The 15,184-nt window shown below is 47.5% G+C and overlaps 4 protein-coding genes across 4 annotated transcripts; 2 read left to right on the plus strand and 2 right to left on the minus strand.

The window, feature by feature from the left end:
* Positions 1 to 1,859: 1,859 nt before the first annotated feature.
* Positions 1,860 to 4,081, minus strand: EI90DRAFT_3283268 (major facilitator superfamily domain-containing protein; the record flags this gene model as incomplete). Its single annotated transcript, XM_039066914.1, has 4 exons — positions 1,860 to 2,643; positions 2,703 to 3,543; positions 3,639 to 3,740; positions 3,808 to 4,081. The coding sequence occupies 4 exons, from the start codon at positions 4,079 to 4,081 to the stop codon at positions 2,313 to 2,315; spliced, it is 1,548 nt and encodes a 515-aa protein (XP_038907688.1). The 3' UTR covers positions 1,860 to 2,312.
* A 64-nt stretch (positions 4,082 to 4,145) lies between these two features.
* On the plus strand, positions 4,146 to 4,659 carry EI90DRAFT_3098786 (uncharacterized protein; the record flags this gene model as incomplete). The annotated part of the gene is made up of 1 exon (XM_039062552.1): positions 4,146 to 4,659. A coding segment is annotated over exon 1 (172 nt), but the record flags the coding sequence as incomplete, so codon positions are not given.
* Positions 4,660 to 10,238: 5,579 nt separating this feature from the next.
* On the plus strand, positions 10,239 to 11,734 carry EI90DRAFT_3098792 (uncharacterized protein). Its single transcript, XM_039062553.1, has 13 exons — positions 10,239 to 10,267; positions 10,331 to 10,382; positions 10,439 to 10,470; positions 10,531 to 10,555; positions 10,610 to 10,621; positions 10,683 to 10,698; positions 10,765 to 10,837; positions 10,892 to 10,962; positions 11,028 to 11,087; positions 11,150 to 11,177; positions 11,236 to 11,280; positions 11,340 to 11,377; positions 11,459 to 11,734. The coding sequence occupies exons 3-13, from the start codon at positions 10,462 to 10,464 to the stop codon at positions 11,580 to 11,582; spliced, it is 501 nt and encodes a 166-aa protein (XP_038907690.1). The 5' UTR covers positions 10,239 to 10,267; positions 10,331 to 10,382; positions 10,439 to 10,461; the 3' UTR covers positions 11,583 to 11,734.
* Positions 11,529 to 13,627, minus strand: EI90DRAFT_3098796 (uncharacterized protein). The gene is made up of 17 exons (XM_039062554.1): positions 13,537 to 13,627; positions 13,331 to 13,423; positions 13,242 to 13,262; positions 13,117 to 13,188; positions 13,038 to 13,065; positions 12,908 to 12,959; positions 12,813 to 12,844; positions 12,731 to 12,755; positions 12,660 to 12,671; positions 12,566 to 12,581; positions 12,430 to 12,502; positions 12,272 to 12,342; positions 12,136 to 12,195; positions 12,049 to 12,076; positions 11,954 to 11,998; positions 11,856 to 11,893; positions 11,529 to 11,779 (listed from the first exon to the last, which is right to left on the minus strand). The coding sequence occupies exons 1-17, from the start codon at positions 13,599 to 13,601 to the stop codon at positions 11,665 to 11,667; spliced, it is 846 nt and encodes a 281-aa protein (XP_038907691.1). The 5' UTR covers positions 13,602 to 13,627; the 3' UTR covers positions 11,529 to 11,664.
* Between the last annotated feature and the right edge of the window lie 1,557 nt (positions 13,628 to 15,184).

Consider the following 15,184-nt stretch of genomic DNA (forward strand, 5'->3'; position numbering starts at 1 on the left):
CTTGCACATTGCCCTAATCCTAAAAAGGGACATGATGTTTAGGATTTCCATAACTGACCCCCCTTGGTGTGCCCTGACATCCACCTGCCAGCCGGACAGCTTGCTAGATGGCCAGATGGCCTTTTTCTCTTTTGTTTGCTTGTGGGCTATTGTTTCCCCTTTTGTCACTCTTTGTTCCTTTTGTTGGCAAGGTTTGCCAACATTAACCATTTGTCCATTTCTTCATTCATTAATATCACACTTGATCCACCACTCCTTCTGGGCCAGTCCATTTAGTTACTTGTGCTTATAATGCATGTAGGTTACACCGGATGTACCTCAGTTTGTATATTGACTTGGATTTCCCCCCTAGTCTCTTCTCTACATCGTAAGGCTTCTGTCTGAAATTGGGACAACAACATAAGAACAAAGCACAGCACTCCACCCGAGTTGCTGAAGCTGAAGTCCCACCCCTCTGACCTTACGAGCCCGGATGACTTCGCACGCCCTTGCAGATCATCTGGATACGCATCTGACATGTTCCTGACAACAACCATGCAAATGCAGAAATTCTTTTCATTTCCATCCCATTGTCCAATGAGTCACAGCATGAATCACTGCAAATGCAAGATGTACAGTATGTGTATGTACAGTCATTCACATGCCAATGGTTCACACCCCTCAATGGTTCATTTGCATGTAACATCCTTATTTCACCCCAGGATTTTTTATTTTTTTGCACACTTGTATACTATAACTATGGCTATGACTACGCATGCATCTTGCACTCTCCAGAAACATGGCTATGACATCACAGTGTGTCCTACAGCTTGGTGTGTTACCAAGGAACAGAAGGCCACTGGCACATGTGCCCATGTTTGTTTGTTGTGGTGAATGAGCACTTGTCAGACTTGGGTATACTTACTAGAGTGCTTGCACTTCGCGCTTCGCTTGACTCTGCACAGCCCTTGTTTCCTTTCGCCTGTCCCAGCATGAATCTATTTCTATTTTTTTTTTCAGTTCGTTTCGCGAATATACTTAGGCTATAAAAATATGTGTTTAATTGGAATGCAGACATCCAACAAACACACCAATTTTTCCAGTTATTCGGAGTCTGGAATTATTTAAAGGCAAAGCGAAAAAGAAGGTAGTATGGTGACAAATCACAGTGGAACCAGCATACGCCTTCATGGACTACTGTGCGCAAGGACAGATGATGGAATGCCTGTGGTCAGACATAGGAACATCACCAAGCACGTTGACACCTTTTAATGCATGCGTGACATTGTCGCGTGCAAGAGGAAGAAAAAGCATATGATTAAACCGAGACTTTAAGGACAAGAGCCGAGTGGGAGCGGAAATGGTGGAAGGAAAGTAAAGGGACAGAAGGGACAGGTGAGATGACGTAAAAGAAAGCATGTAAAGAAAAGGAAACAACCCAAAAGGGAAGATGATGACAAATTTTCAGCGTCGCCAATTGCGTAATATCGGGAGTGGTTAGTGACTCTGTGTGCAGAGTAACATCCGAGTTTCCCAATTCAGCACCTCAAATTTATTCCTTTCTGTGCCTGCTGCTTTCACCAGTATCAGTAATGGCTCCCTTAGAATGCACAAGCAAAAAGCAGCTCAAGCAGTAGAGCAAATATTCTGCAAACCCTTGCTTCATGCCATATTACTGAATTATCGGTTTGGTGTGTGAACTAATTGTCACACCATGTCACACTGAACCATTGAGCCGGGAAAGCACCATTTCCTTGTCTGCTTTTATTCTCGTTCATTTTTCATCCATTTCTTTATATCTCTCGGTAATATGTACATACCCAGCCTGGCTACTATCCATCATAAAAATTTTGTATTTGGTTTTGATCCAATGTCATAGTCTCAAAATTACAAAATGTGAACCATTGGCCCGTGAATGACTGTAACCATCACATTCCATACATACAAAAAGTTTCAAAGGTTTTTTTTTTGGTCAGCTACATAGCTGGATCCGGAGCTAGCTACTGTATATCCCAAAAACAGGTCGAGCACAATCAGCAGGAAGTTTGGAACAAAATATAACCAGGTACGGGGCACATGTGTGTGTGTGTGTATGTGTGACTGAATGCCAGATTCATTTTGTTTCTGCTGTTCGCCTCGTCGGCCATACTATTGTATTCTGTTATTCAACGATTGCGATGCATGTATAGGTGGGGAGAGAGAGAGAGAGCGAGAGAAATGCCACAAGCCGTTACGCACGTAAGTAAGGCAAGAGAGAACACAAAGGAGAATAAAAGAACAAAAAAATCATCATCACAAAGTCAGGAATTATAGCGTTCAAGTATAGGCATTCTCTACTGCTTAAGAACCGCCTCCCTACTCTCATTCTTCGTCCTCTCACTCTCCGCATCCCCACTGGCAGGTACGACCACCTCCTCATCCGGCGGTCCACTCGCTCCCTTCTTATAAAACAAGAAGAACAACACGGCGGTCACGGCCACCCAAGCGAACACGAACCAATACCCATCCGCGATTCCGGTATACCCAGGATGTTCACCTCTCTGTATCTTTTTCTTTTCGATGGAGGTCCGGATGGAAGTGAGGATGGCTAGACCGAGCGCTAGACCGAGTTGGAGGGAGACGTTGAATATCGCTCCTACGACACCTGCTATTCGAGGTGGGGTACTGAAGAAGCGAGTTAGTCGTGCCCAGATAAAAGATTTGAAAGAAACAAAGGAGCTCACTTCATAAAGACACCAATGTTAGCCTGGGTAAAGACGGTCATGGTTCCAATCGTTCCAATGATGAACGCAGGGAACATCAAAGACCAATACCTCTCTCTCGTATCCGCAAACGGTAACAAGATGGTCGCAACCAACTCCATTCCCATCCCGATCAAGATCGAATACCGAATGTCGATATACTTGGGGAACATCCCTCCCAAAACACCGATAGGCGCTGAGAACGTTCCGGTAGGTAAGAATCGTATAGCGGTAAGGATGGTATCCCAATGATATTCGGTTTGGAAGTAATCCATGAGGGAATAGAAGAGGGACGTCCACCAGAAGAAAGGCAAGTAAGCGCAGAGCATGAGAACGGGTATGTTTGGGTATTTCCAGATTTTGGGTGGGAGGGAAGCGATCTCTTCTGGTAACCAAGCTTCGAGAGTGAAGAACCCAGCCATGGCCAAGATAGAAACGACCAAGGTCGAAATGACGTTCGCCGAACCCCATCCGTTGACCGAACCCGAAGTGACGGCGTAAATGAACAACATGACGGAAGCGGTGAAGAGGATGACGCCCGGTAAGTCGAGTTTCCTGAAAGAAGGTTTCTCACGGGGACCGGAAGGGGGGATGGATAGGATGGATATGACGGCGATGGGGACGCCTAGGATGGTGATGAAGTAGAAGATCCATTTCCAAGATACCCATTGAGTGAAGATCCCTCCTAGGACTATTCCCAATACGTTTCCCAAAGCGGAGGAACCTCCGAACATGGAGATACCAAAGTTTTGTTCATGGGGATCTGGGAACCATTCGATGATGAGGGATAAGCCGGATGGGACAGTGGCTGCTGCAGCAACACCTATTTATAGTAGAGAGGTGGAGTAAGTTACATGGGAGGGAAGTTGGAACGTGAGATTTTTGATCGTTGAGAGAGGGAATAACGAGAAAACGCACCCATGAGACCACGAAGAACGAACATCCCGACTTTATCCTTAACGAACCCACATCCGAGGGAAAACAAACCGACGAGCGCGGATCCAACGATGAAGGTCCACTCTAAGGAAATGATCGCGAAAACGCGCGTCAGTACAACGCGTGAAAAATACCTCGGTGGTAACTCAACTGGAAGAGTAAATATCAGACACTCGACCGGAAATCAACAAGAAAGCAGCGAAAGCGGCGGAATAAGCAGAGAACATCCAGGTGAGTTCGTTATCTTGCATATTAAGCGCTTTTTTAAACGCGGGTTGAGCAGGGAAGAGAGCAGAGTTTGAGAACGCATCCACAAACTCTGCGAGACAAAAGAGAGTGAGGAGAAGGTTCTTGTGCCATCGTCCTAGTTGTGGTTGGACGTAGGCAGGTTTTTCCACTATGACGATGGAGGAACGAGAGCTCATGGTGATGATGGTGGTGGTGGTGGGTTGTCCGTCTCACTGAGGGGATAGTTGAGCGCCGATGGGTCGAGAACGGTTATGGGAAGAGAGGGGGGGTAGGAGCTAAAGGAGATGGCGTATGCAGAAGAGGAAGACCTTTTAACTGTAAGGCCTATTTTTGCTTTTTTGCAAAGCCATGGCTGGATGTTCCTTTTTTTTTTTTTCAGTGATATGCACATGCGTTTTCCGTTCCCCATCACGATGATATCGTTCAACTCAAAGAAAAAGAAGAAAAGATTACTAAGGATATAATATAAAAAATTACTCATCCTATAAGGGTCTTCCAAAGTTAGGCGGTGAAACGAGGTAAAAAAGAAAAAGGTGTGAATTGTTGTGTTGCGTAGGCGTGCAAACGGAGCTGGATCCGTTTGTCGATTCCAAGCTCCGGCCGGGTTGTTATCCAGTCACGGGACATTCTCGGTTTACTCTATACGGTAAAGGATAACAAAATAGCGCCGATCAAAGAGCTTTTTCTGTTGCCAAGCTATGTTGTTGACTATCGCATTCCCGTTAAAGTCGCATCATCACGCCAGTCGCGACTTCACTAAGTAAAACCAAGAGGATCTTAGCTTAGGGTCGAGGGAACCAAAAAGAACAGTCAGTTAAGCCAGTTTGCAGGGGTTGGGGGGTGAATGACGAAAAAAGAAACGCTTGGCTTTTTTTCTCACGGTTATTACACATCACAGTCCGACGTTCTCGGAGTGCTGATTGAAAGGCCTTTGTCTCATTGGCTAGGTTTTTCTCAGCACAGACCAGTCCGAACGTCAAGGAATCTTCTATCCTCCCGTTTCCGGTCCGAGGTAAATCCAGATAACTAACATGAACATCGTGGAGGGGCGGGTATGAATCATGAATCATGAAATCATCATGGATTTTGGAAATTACATACTTAAACGTCAAACGAAGGGCGCGAATGTATGTTTCCATGATGATTGTCATGAAATATATAATGCGTCGTTCGATGGGTGATGAACACCGGCCGGTGATGATATACCGACTGCGGAGCGGCTAGAGGTGTAGTGACGTCCTATAGATACACATACATAACCTACATCTCGGAATATTGTGATCATCCCCGTACGACATCGCCAAGCTAGAGGGGAACTACCACCACTAGTCCTGTACGCTACGGATCACGACGACGGCTGGGTTGCAGCGCCCGCTGCAATGCACAGCTTCTAGTACTGGATCCATCCGAGCCCTCGGATGCCATCCTTGCTTACAGCTCAACTGCACTTATGCCACAGACTACACCGTTGCATGATGATGCTTTGACAGATCGTTTGGGCGAATTGCTCTACAAACAACTCGTTAATGTTTTGCACGCTATCAATCGATTCTACGTCACCCTCGACTTGTACGACGAACGTTACCATCCGGAACTACTTAATACATATATAACCTTCGATCAGTCCGCACTTTGCACCACGGAGCTCTCCCCTTCCTCTTTGATCGAGACTCCTCCAACTGCCACTGTCAACCCTACGTATAAGTAAAGCTGCATGCGCCTAGGTGAACACCCACAACCAGTAGTCATGAATTCTATCGTCGGTTAGAATATTGTACTCGGTCCAAAAAAACGCGGTCTCTTTTGCTGGATCCGATCCGGAAAAAACCAATGGATCATTCCATGCACAACCACACCGATGGCACCAACACGGCTACTGGCATACATTCCAATCAGTGGGTCGCCCGCCGCCGCGCCTCTCGCTCTCGCTCTCGATCACCGTGCCATGTATGTAGTTGTTTTATATATACTTTTATTTTTTATCTAACAGGATTTGTGTGGCTGGCACTTTCGTCGTAAATAACTATCAATAAAGCCACCCCTCCCCTCAATAATTAACAAGCACAAGCGCCGTTTTGATATTAATGGCCACGCAGCTCTACATATATGACTTTCAGAGCCTCAATCACTCCAATATTAATTATTCATCAACACTGCGCGCTCTTCGAAGGCTTAGATTAGCTTCCAGCTCTGCATGAATGATCCTCATCCAATTGCCAATCGCTTCGGACACTGGTACTGAGAAAAAAAAATTATATAAGGACGGAACTCGGTCATGATGGTCGGGAAACGCCACGGGCTCCGAGTCGGGCCTTTTCTTCTGGCCTGGAACTTGCACACTGATGATGGCATGAAGGACTACGCCGAAGCAATTCGCAAACAGCGTCTTTTATGGTAAGTCACAAGTACGTCATATATGTAGTTCCGCGGCGCTTGCACAATAGTGCATTGGGCATGCACAGAATGCCCAGGCCGCCGGAAGCTTGGGCGACTCCTCGGCGCCGCCGCGCAAATAACACGTAGGGGGCTAATAGCCGCCCATTTCGTGCGTATTCGGGATCACGATGCAAAGAGGACAAGTGGACTCAAAAAGGAGCTCCACGAATCTAGCTGGGGTACAGTGACTCTATCCAACATGTATATATATACGATCGAGTTCGCGGAGCCTGACGAACGCGTAGCATCCCACCCCGATTTTGGGCTCTATCGTGGATAATCAAGCGTTTAGTCGCTTGGGGGGGGGGGCACGACATTCACACTTCACACCAAATGCGGCGTGGCACGGTTGCGTCCCCTTTCCGGGGAACTCGATCTAGTGGCTTGGTGTGATCATAATCAACTTGTGTGCATTGCAGCTGGAACGAGCACGACGATGTAATAGCGTTGAGTGACAACAGCCTTCTCAATTAATTAGTGAGCTATCTCAACTGTTTCCATTGAGGGTTTTTAACGTTCATAACAACTGGCCGAAGATGAGGCCGAAGCAAGTGATGTGTGTGTAGAGTCGCTGTATCAAGCAGCGAGTTCGACCTCAGCGTGGACCTGGGTAGTACTTGCTCACGACTGCTGGTTGGAGTTGGGAGGGAGGCAGATATACATACTCACTTTTTGATGAACACTTAATGGTCGAGTTTTTTTTGTCAATCCAGTTAGATCATGACCGCCGTGCAACTTCATGTCCAACACGCCAATATCGCGGACTGAACATGATACCAAAAAACGCTCTCTCCCTGCTGAACATATATATATGCACGGTAAGTAGTTGATCCAATGGGTCCCCCCTCCGTCATCGTTCCGGTTCTTGCCTCCTCATCAGCTCAAACTCGAAGAGGACAAGACGTGGAGAACAGAAGGCACCCAGAAGGATGGCGCAACGCCGCACTGGTCGTCTGCTAAGCCATATAGTAGCTGAGAATGCCTGCAACTTGCAAGTCCCTTCGAGTTAGCTCCGGTGATGTAAGGCCTTAACTGGGCGATGACGATGGAGAGTTGGGATCCTCCACGACTGCTAGGTAGGTCCCGGCGTGACGAACACTTAGCGCTACGCTCGGTCGATCAAGTTGGCCTGTGCAAACTCCGATCAGGCGTTGAAGGCTCAACAGATTCGGAAAAACCCGTAGAGTGAAAAACACCAATTATCCTCTGCAAGTGGCGTCGTCAACCGTCCAGGCAACGCCAACGCTAGACAGCCGAGTCATTCAGACGACCATATCGCTGCCCAATGCACCGTTGTATTCCTGCGGTGCTAAGAGCAGGTGTATATCGCAGGAGTACTGTAGTATGGTTGTACGTTGGACTTGGGCGGTATCTAGAAGCTCGCACGGCTTTTTAACTAGTATAACCTTCTATTCTTGGGCTCGTTTCTATCTACCTCGTATTTCGTACATCATTTTGGAGCGTCGGAGTATGGAGTTGCTTATCGCAAGCACTGAAATGGTAAGCCTTGCTGATGCATGTTGCAGGGCCAGCCCTGCCATGATTGCGTGCACAAGACTTTTCGCTCATCTTCTTCCCACGCCCCGTTGTCCCTTTGTTGAGGCCTCATCTTATTCCCCTTTCCCCGCCCTGGTCCCAAGTGCGATGGTTCCAATAACCATTAGTCGGGTGACGAAACTGCATTGCGAGGCAGATCTACCAGCTGTGCCGCGAACACTTGTCTCTAAATGATGGCTTCAACGCTTCTGTTTCGCAGTCTTATGGTGTTTCGCCCTCTGCAGTCAACGCTCGCGGAATGGCGCGTAGTGGTCCCGGCACTTTTTGAAGCCCGACACTAAGTAACCGCTGAACTATTTAATCGCACATTCGTACATCAATTCATGTTGTTGATTCTGCATCGGAGGCGGTGGAACCCCCCCCTCAGCTATTCGGAAATTAGGGAGGAGAATAGCTCCACTTCGATGAACCACACCTCAGACATCTCGCTTCCTTTTCTACGCCGTGGATGAGTTCTCGTGTGGATTATTTATGCACTCTCAATAGTATCCCTTGCCGAAATCAGCCTCGCAGTTGATCATCAGACTCAGCCACCAGCTTCTTGAGCTGGTAAATGGGTATTCAAATCTACAGATAGTGAGGAGGAATTCTCCATAATAAGGTCAAACACCCTTCCCTAAAACACAAGGATTAATCCCATGCATCATCCAACAATACAACATAAACTAGTTTCAGACTTCAGACGAAGTGCTGCAATTTGGCCCATCCCCAAACTCGCTGAAAAAAAATAGCCTCCCAACCTTTCCCGTACTTATGGGTAGCTCTTCTCTCTTTATTGAGGATTCTCCCCGAGGTCCTTCCTCGTGGTCATGGAAGATATATGACACTTCGTTGATGGAATCGCCTTGTTGAACAGCACGTGGGACAATTAACGAAGATGGTAGTTTCCAACTCTGACTATGGCCTCTCAGTTCGTTCGGGGGGAAGGGCCGAGTTCTCCGACTATTGAATGCTTCTGATGTTGTGTTTCGTAGCGAATTACTTCGAATAGCGGAATAAATGCAGGTACAGCTGCACAATCCCCTTCTCCCTCTTCTATTTGCCACGCCGGACTTTGGCTTCTCTGCTCCGCGACCCACGGAGCAGACTCTAATGGATCCAGTTACTTTTAAAAAGCGCCATTGCATGACATAATGCTCTGCTCCCCTCTGAACAGAACCTCTGCCGTCCGCTGTCATGGACTCGATCTCGACGGCAGATCAATGTGATGGAACGCAACGAGTTTGTAGCCATCAGCTGAAAAATATCGGCGGCTTGACTTCAACATCTGCGGAATGTCTTACTACCTCTCCCACTGTTTACGAAAGTAACTCTTCGCAATCATACACCAGAATAGTTAGACACAGAGTCGCCAGCACTAGCTATATTAGTTCTTCTTGAACTTCGTGTTTGTCCAACAGATAAGCAATGAAGTTTCCGGCGGTTAGAAGCCCCCGTGCAACTTTTTTGCAAAGTCCCCCAAAGGCAACGGGTTGCCATTGATATTGGAAGCAATAGGGATGAAGGAATTAGCCAAACTGGTCCTTAGTATCGTCCTGGGTCCGAACTAGAGTATTCTTTCGAATCGTCCGCAGTGTGCCTACAGCCAATTCACCGGTGGAGTTGATGCCCTGTTTCAATAGCCAGGAATCTAGTAGGCTGGTTGGTGGCGACTGCCAGCTAGGGATTAATGAACACGGCTGAGCAACGCCCCGTGAAGTCAGGGTAACCAACCCTCTCCGGTTAAACTGCATGAGGATGTATATAACACCAAGCGACTCTTCGTAGCTGTCCTGAACCGAGAACTTCCACCCCTTACTCCCAGGCGATCTCGATCTCGCCAGCTACCGATATGGGTATGTCCCTTCGCGAAAATCTCTTTGGAGGCCTCCTTTCCGGGCTTGTGCTCAACGCTGTGTACGTGCCACCAGTGGAATTCATGATATCTTTGCTCTTCTATCACCTTGCATTCATTTCGGGTGATTTCCTCCCTTAGTCTCCTCGGTGTAATCACCATTCAGGCCTTCCTCTATTACCAAAAGTATCCCAGAGACCATGTCATTTTAAAATTTGCGGTGGGGTTTTTATGGTGAGTTGGTCAAGTGATTTACACAACGGATGCTGCACGGTCGGGTGACTGTGCATTCCATTTACAGGCTCGTACAGACGTTTCAGGTGTGAGTCAAAGGCCTCATCGGGGTATGCCTTTCGATGATCTGTCCCATCTCTAGGGTAGCCACGGTGTTTGCGGTGTATCAGGAATCCATCACTCACTTCGGCATTCTGTCGCAATATTCAGTATGGTAAGCCAGCGCCACTCCCAAAACTCAATACAGTACTTATGACTTTCATTCTACGATAGGACTGGTACAATTTACCAGATCCTCACAGTAAGGGTCATGAGTCTACTCCAGTCTGGCGTGTACTCACGTATCCACCATAATCCACTCCAGGTCGTTTGTTCAACTGTTGTCCAATCCTACTTCGTCTTTCGGCTCTATCGATGTAAGTTGTCTCAATGATCCCTTATTTTCGTCCAGTATCTTGAGGCCGCGTGCTAGTTAGTGGAACGATCTGGTTACCGATGCTGCTTGTACGTTGTCGGCCGTTCGTCGTACATATGTTCATTAATGCTAGTGATCATTATTGACAGGTTCTGTTGACTCTGGGGCAAATTGGTGAGTGAAACGAACGATCGTGTATTTGGAATATCTGATGTGTACATATCCCAGGGACCGGACTTGGTATGATGGTGCATAAATTGTGGAATTAACTTCCTTCTGAATGCTCCTGCACCATTTGTAGCGATCTGTCTTAGAGTGCAAGTCGTTCCTTAAATTAGTGACTTCTACCATGGGCCATATGTTCTAATCATCCTGCCTGACAGAAATATCGCTCGCGGCGGCGAAAGCATCGTCCATTCCATGCGCCCTCTTATGGTCTCTTGGTTAACACTAGAGGCACGTCTCTCTGTGCATCGGCTAAAAGGAACCCTCACTTACGTTCGTGCACAGGCAGCGGCCGACCTCGTGATTGCCCTCTCCGTGTCATACTTCCTCCAGACGCGCCGCACGGGAGTTCTGCAGTAAGTAATTGATTTGTCGCTTGTTTGAGGAAGCAATTCCTGAACGGGTGATCCCCCCACTGAAGGACGGATACGGTATTACGAAAGTTAACAATATACGCTATCAACACCGGCTTGCTGACCAGGTACGGTTTTTGGGACTCTTCGGCGAAATAGGATGAGCCAACCCCCTATATTTGTGACTCAGCATTCTAGCGTTGGTCGTCATGTTTGTTGTATGGCCAATCCATCTTTTTTGCTGTACAAACAGCCTGACAGCCTTTCTTTGAGCAGTTCGCACTCTACGGCCTCCACTTCGTCCACATGATATTCATACTGGTGGGTAATATTTCTATTCGGAACGGACATCTGACCTCACAATGGACTATTCGTCCTAGCCGCTCGGAGGAGTTTATACTGCATCCCTTCTGGCAAAGTATGTATCGCAACACCATCACCTAAGTGAAATCCCTGGCTGGTAAACTGATGGACACTTTTCTCTTCCACTTTATCTCAGTCTACATTCGCGCTCGAGACTCTGGAAAGAACTTCATCATCAAGGAGAAAATGACTTTCCAATACACTTGTCCCACCTTTCTCCCAAGGCGAGAGAAATGTGTCGCAAGGGAGATCACAGTTGACCCTGATTACAATCAGGGAACTTCTCCCGAATCTAGTAGAAGGTACCCACATCAGTCGCGTCTAAAGAAATTACCAAGACAATCAATCCAGCGTGAAATATACGCGCACCTTTGGGGGAAGACGAGACAGGTGTATCGAAGTACCATGCTCTTCAACAGTGCGAAGTCGCCTCTGCAACGTTGAACGTGAGTGTAGACTGAAGACACGCAAGAGGGGAATTGTTCATGAGTCACATAAGGTTCGGGTGCAATTAGTTCGTTCAGGCTCCTTACTTGGACAATAACGAAGCAGTATAAACTCCTCCAAGTGGCTGTCGCACGAATTGGTACCAGTTGTATCAACTCAGTTTATGGCGCGGAACATGACGCACCAGTAGGAAAATGAGATTCACAAAATGCAATCCGTAAAACGTGTACTGGTAGACAAAGAAGGTTAGATATAGTGGGGCGTCAAAGAGGAACCCACAGTGAACATGACCGCCATCGCCATCACGCTAAAATAAGGAACACATTGCTCAGCTCTTCATCTGTTAATTGATCAAAGGGATTTTACGTAGTTAGCATCCCAGTGTTGATGGCATAGATCATCAAAACCCGAATCATGGAATCAGTCCTTTCTCGCCAAGAATCAAATTTGATTCAGTGATCTCGCATCCATTTCGCAAGTGGCAAGGTTTGATCATACTCACGATCGAAACCCCGTACAGCTCTTCCGAAGGAAATAACACATTGAAAATGCAATGATAACGTCGGAGCCGGCCTAAAAATTGTTAGCCTTAGTCCGTACATGGCACACATGAAGGGCTGGTTGGGGCAAGTTCACGCCAAATTTGACATGAGCACCTACCTCTATCGTGAGCCAGGCAATCAGAAATGGCTTTAGGATAGGGATTAGATTATAAATCCCATGGTTGATGTTCCTGCCCAATAACGCGAAATAGGAGCTCAATAGGGAACAACTTACGCAGAGGAAGCTGGCGTACATATGGATGCAAATCACTAGAATGGCGGTGCGCACAAAATAAGAGGGGGAATATCACTTGTTGCTCAATTAAATTGAGTGACAAGCGTTCATACCCAGCCCCATCGCTACTCCGAGAAATACCCAAGTCAATGTTGGTGCTTGAGGACGAAAGAGCTTCACTTACCCAATTGCGCCAAGGTCATAATAGTCTAGAGGTTCAGTGATCAGCACCGGCATCAGTGAGATCAGCCCACGGTAATATGTACCAACAGCAGCGGCACCCATTCCGATTGACCCACTGGAGTAAGTTCCGGCTAATATCGGTGCAGACTCATGGGAATGGAATTGAAGCACCACTTACATTTACGCAGCCGATGAATGAAGTAGAACTGGACAGTGACAGAGGATATAGTCTGTGGCTGAGATGAGATGCCGGGTCCTGGTGAATGGGCGACACGAGTGTAGCCGCCTGAAAGAAATTGCTACTCTACCGTAACCAGTGGATACATGGTATGATACCTGTGGTGATGATCATTTGAACTCAGGCTGCTCCGCAACTCAGGGACTCACCATTTGGTATCTTCAAGCAGATAACCAAACTTCATGATTCCGGCGTCGTACACTACGTAGGCCACAGTCACTCTACAGCCAAAAAGTGAATGAAGAATATATCGGCTGTTCCTGACCTGGCTCACACTTGGAATGCCTGTACGAGCCTAGGATCCAACATTCGCAAGCGTGTACATAAGCAACGCGGTGGACCCCAATACTGACATATGCCTACCATAAGAACCCCACAGAGGATCGAGCAACAGGACTGTCTTTAGGATATGTGCAATAGTAGAGCCAGGCCTGAACAGTGACGACACCGAACACGCTGTTGAAGGTCACGAAAGTGAAATAAGCCATCCGCGAAGGTCCAGCAATTGGGGGTTATATGTGGAACAACACTTGGAATAGACCCAACGACACGGCAGGGATCCCACTCACATCGCGCTAAGCACTAGTCCGACCAGAAAACCTCCATACAGATTCTCGAATTTTGACATGCCCATTCTAAGGGCAACAGATCGAGGCCGGGTGTAGGAGGGGGAGAATGAGAAGTCCAAATTTTGAAATCACCTTATATGCTATTCATTTTTGAGTGGGCAAGTCGAAGCTATGAATTGAGCGCGACCGGGCTCTGTACAGCCGGGTGGAGACAAAATCCCACGCATATGATTTCATTGATGTGTCGGGGGGCGTCTCAGCTGATGGGAGGAAGGATGGTAAAATGAATCCGCTGGAACGGAGGAGGTTGACCAGATATCATAATCGCGCACCCACCCAGGAGCATTTCGTGTCAGCAAGACTTGTTGAATAGGTGTGGTCCCCATAATTCTGCTTGACCGGTATTCTGCTTGACCGGTTTGATCCTAGTAAGCACCATGAGACAAGAAGAGGATGCTTTGCATTCTGCAACCTGCTTCTCATACCCGGTTCATAGATGATCAATTATCTCGGATTATGGGTATGCATCATTGAAAGGGTTTGGCACGAATGATCCCTAAGGTATGAAGTATCGCCGACGACACAGAAAGGGGACGTTCTGAATTAGACCTGTGACATGCAGTTCATCAAAGAGCAGCTATTCATCTTCCTATCAAAATTGATGCCCGGGCGGCCGAGGGGATTTTGCCAACCCCAATGCATGTGCTGCTCGCAATTTTACAGATTTAGAAACCTGAATCCATAAAGGAGCGCATGATTTACGGTTCAGTCGTTCGGGTCAAACTTCGATAGGTGCGGGCCACCATCAACTATTCCGCGAGCCAGTGAACCACAGAAGCGTTAAGGCATAATATTTTACAGTAGACCGAGAGTTGCGAAACAGAAAAGGCATCATTTAAGCAGTGGAGTGTGTGCGGTATAGGCGGTCTGCCCCGCAATCCAGTTGCGCTACTTGGATTAACGGTCTATCGCACTCAGGCCACGGAAGCAGGAAAGCATAGAAATAAGGCAAATCAGAGAAGGTGAGCAAAGGCGATAGGGTTTCTTGCACGTGCGACCACGCGGGCTGGCCTGCAATGTGTCGGGGATAGTGTCGTCCCAGACCGCAACAAACTCTGTTGACAGTCACGGCACTAGGAGGAATCTTCCCCATGGACAACGCTGTATAGGATGGGAAGGGCCCAAACACGTCCCTTGGATTTTGCGCGGCTCTACAGAAACAGAAGCCTGCTCCATGCAAGGCTCGTCGGGCAATTGACGCAATGACGCGAGTTTTTGAATGTTTAAGGTTCAGCTTATTTGCACACAGCAACAAACCGAACCGAAAACCCCCGACATGCCAAAAATGAGAACAGCATGGTGAATGGTGAGGCAAGGACGCATCGGTCAATTTGGATCGATACCCAACATACAACCGCAAATGCGGTCCCGACCTCTGATGCCATGGGGCTCGTCAGGTTGTCCAGCACTTCTGTATGGGCTGGAAATCAAAGCGATATTATCCAAGATGAGGGGAGAAACCCGAGTTAGCATCCGCAGAATCAAAGAGAACAACCGATCCATCAGATGGCGTCCAGCTGGCACCGCTTACAGACTTGTACCCTCCTCCCCGAGCACGGCGACGGTTTGAGCTTCACACCTAGTGTCG

The sequence above is a fragment of the Cantharellus anzutake genome (assembly GCF_015039405.1).
Source record: "Cantharellus anzutake strain C23 chromosome Unknown EI90scaffold_250, whole genome shotgun sequence".
NCBI lineage: Eukaryota > Fungi > Basidiomycota > Agaricomycetes > Cantharellales > Hydnaceae > Cantharellus > Cantharellus anzutake.